This window comes from Cherax quadricarinatus, chromosome 76 (genome assembly GCF_038502225.1).
Source record: "Cherax quadricarinatus isolate ZL_2023a chromosome 76, ASM3850222v1, whole genome shotgun sequence".
NCBI classification, from domain to species: Eukaryota; Metazoa; Arthropoda; class Malacostraca; order Decapoda; family Parastacidae; genus Cherax; species Cherax quadricarinatus.
Window position 1 is genome coordinate 21,253,797 of NC_091367.1, and position 2,423 is coordinate 21,256,219.

Sequence of the window (2,423 nt, forward strand, 5' to 3'; positions counted from 1 at the left end):
GTCTCTTCTTAAAGCTACCCAAGGTCCTATCCTCTATCACCCCACTGGGAAGACTGTTCCACGCATCTACAACTGTTAGAAAACCAGTAGTTACCTATGTCCTTTCTAAATTTATCCAACTTAAATGCATTGCTTCTGGTTGTTACCTGGTTCGACACCCTCAGTACTTTATTAATATCTCCCTTGTTTATGCCCATCATCCACTTATACACTTCAATGATATCTCCCCTGTATGATAATTCTATGTAACTGTATTTGTGTATACCTGAATAAACTTACTGCTGGATGGACAGAACTGCTGGAACTATGAACTGAAGGAAGAGTGGTGTGTGCTGCTGGATGGTCACAACTGCTGGAACAATGAACTGAAGGAAGAGTGGTGTGTGCTGCTGGATGGTCACATCTGAACCCTTTACCAGGCAGGTCCGAGTGTACTCGGGCCTGAACGCGTATTTTCTGTTCATGTCCTCCTACTCCCCCTGCGCATCTGGGTTCCCATTCTCTATTTCTGACCAATCACAAGCCTTCCCTGAGTCTCTCCAGCTAAGTGGCAATGGCGTCTCCTTGCTTCCCATTGGTCGAGAGAGCAAAATGTAAACACTTCTAGCTTGGCGTCGCCCAGACTCATTTTTTTCGTCGAGTGCTCCTCATATACTCTTGGATTTCACCCTTTACAATGTCGGTAAGTACTGATTTGTGTGTCTAGTGCGTAAATGAATAGTTTAGCTATATTTTGATATAAAGACGTGAAGCATACACAAATAACCCGCACATAAAAGAGAGAAGCTTACGACGACGTTTCGGTCCGACCTGGACCATTGACAAAGTCACACATTGTGACTTTGTCAATGGTCCAAGTCGGACCGAAACGTCGTCGTAAGCTTCTCTCTTTTATGTGCGGGTTATTTGTGTATCGTTCCAGTCACGGTATTGTGCCTTTTTGTTATTTATTTATTTATTGTCGTGAAGCATAATAAGTGTGCACCATGCAAATGAAAAAAGTGCAACAAAAGAGGTCCGAGTACACTCAGACCTGCCCGTTTAGGTGATAGCATCTAAACGGGCAGGTATATAATGGGTATATAAATATTTCCATAAAACTTGGTAGTGTATATATGAATTCAGTAGTGGTCTGGATCTGTATGTCCTTCCAGATCAATCAGAAATTGTTGTAATAAAGTTGGTAGAATTACCGACAATATGTAAAGTAAAAGGACACAAGTGCAACTAATGTGACATTTATTGTGGCAACGTTTCGCTCTCCAGGAGCTTTATCAAGCCATGATGCTGTTGGTAATGGCTTGATAAAGCTCCTGGAGAGCGAAACGTTGCCACAATAAATGTCACATTAGTTGCACTTGTGTCCTTTTACTTTACAGAAATTGTTCTATGGTGAGTCATCCAAGGATAAGTTGAAATTTGTCTGTGGGATGAAAGTGACTCAGATCAAGAGCCAGGTGACCTGGAATTGGTGGACACTGATGATGAATAGTTGCCACCAGATGCAGAGGTGTCAACAGATGAGGAGGAAGCTGGGCTCTCGGTAGTATCAGTTCCCAGTAGTACCAGTTACCAGTAGTATGACTCACTACCAACCGTCTGTGTGAATCACTTGTTATTCACTGTTCAGCTGACCTAGCATGTTTTGAATGCCGCTACCCTCCGAGGCACTCAGCGAGCCAGTTGAAGTAGAGACGGCAAGACAGATGGCAGGTCAGTCTTGGTGCTTCACAGATATTCCACCCAATATACTAGAACATCCAACGTGAGTGTTTTTACCCAATCCACATTATCGAACTCCCCACATGACAGGGCCACCAGCCAGCTTACCAGTTAGGTAAGCTGCTTACATGCAAGTATTGCAGCAAAAAAGAATAATCATGTCACATCCTGATTTTCCTGTGGGGCATGCAAAGTAAATCTATGCATCAAGAAGGATAGAAATTGTTTCATAAAGTTTCATTGCAGAAATTAGTAATGTAAAATGATTGTTCTTTCTCAGGAAACTCAGGAATATTTCATTTGAAAGTTGTATCCCATTGCAATGTCATTGTTGATAAGTAGTTCCTATTTCTATTTTTTTTAATGCTTACAAAATGTTCAGAAACAAGTTCCATTTATGTTTTTTATATTATCCACTTGCATAATAAATTTAAAAAATAGTTTTGTTTTTTTATAAACAATTGTAACCTTGCAACATTTTAAATTGTTATACCCTTAACTGGCAGGTCCAAGTTTACTCGGACTTTGCATATCTGCAATTGCTCGACACGTAAGTTTTACAACTCCATTTATATGGCCTCATTGACCTTACATCGAGCTGCTCTATCCCCTTGTACGAAAACACTTTCAAATTCGCATTTTGGTCTGCCTTGCCCCCTGAAGGGATTATTAACGAAGTAATGATAAGAACTTCTGAAATC

At 40.9% G+C, this 2,423-nt stretch overlaps 1 protein-coding gene across 1 annotated transcript in view; it reads left to right on the forward strand.

Moving 5' to 3' along the window:
- The first annotated feature begins 1,649 nt into the window (after window positions 1-1,649).
- The window catches only part of LOC138854979 (FMRFamide neuropeptides-like), a 21,327-nt gene continuing 20,553 nt past the window's right edge, over window positions 1,650-2,423 (forward strand). The window contains exon 1 of the mRNA XM_070101398.1: window positions 1,650-1,765. Coding sequence (XP_069957499.1) covers window positions 1,650-1,765 — 116 coding nt within the window. The remainder of the gene's footprint in view (window positions 1,766-2,423) is intronic.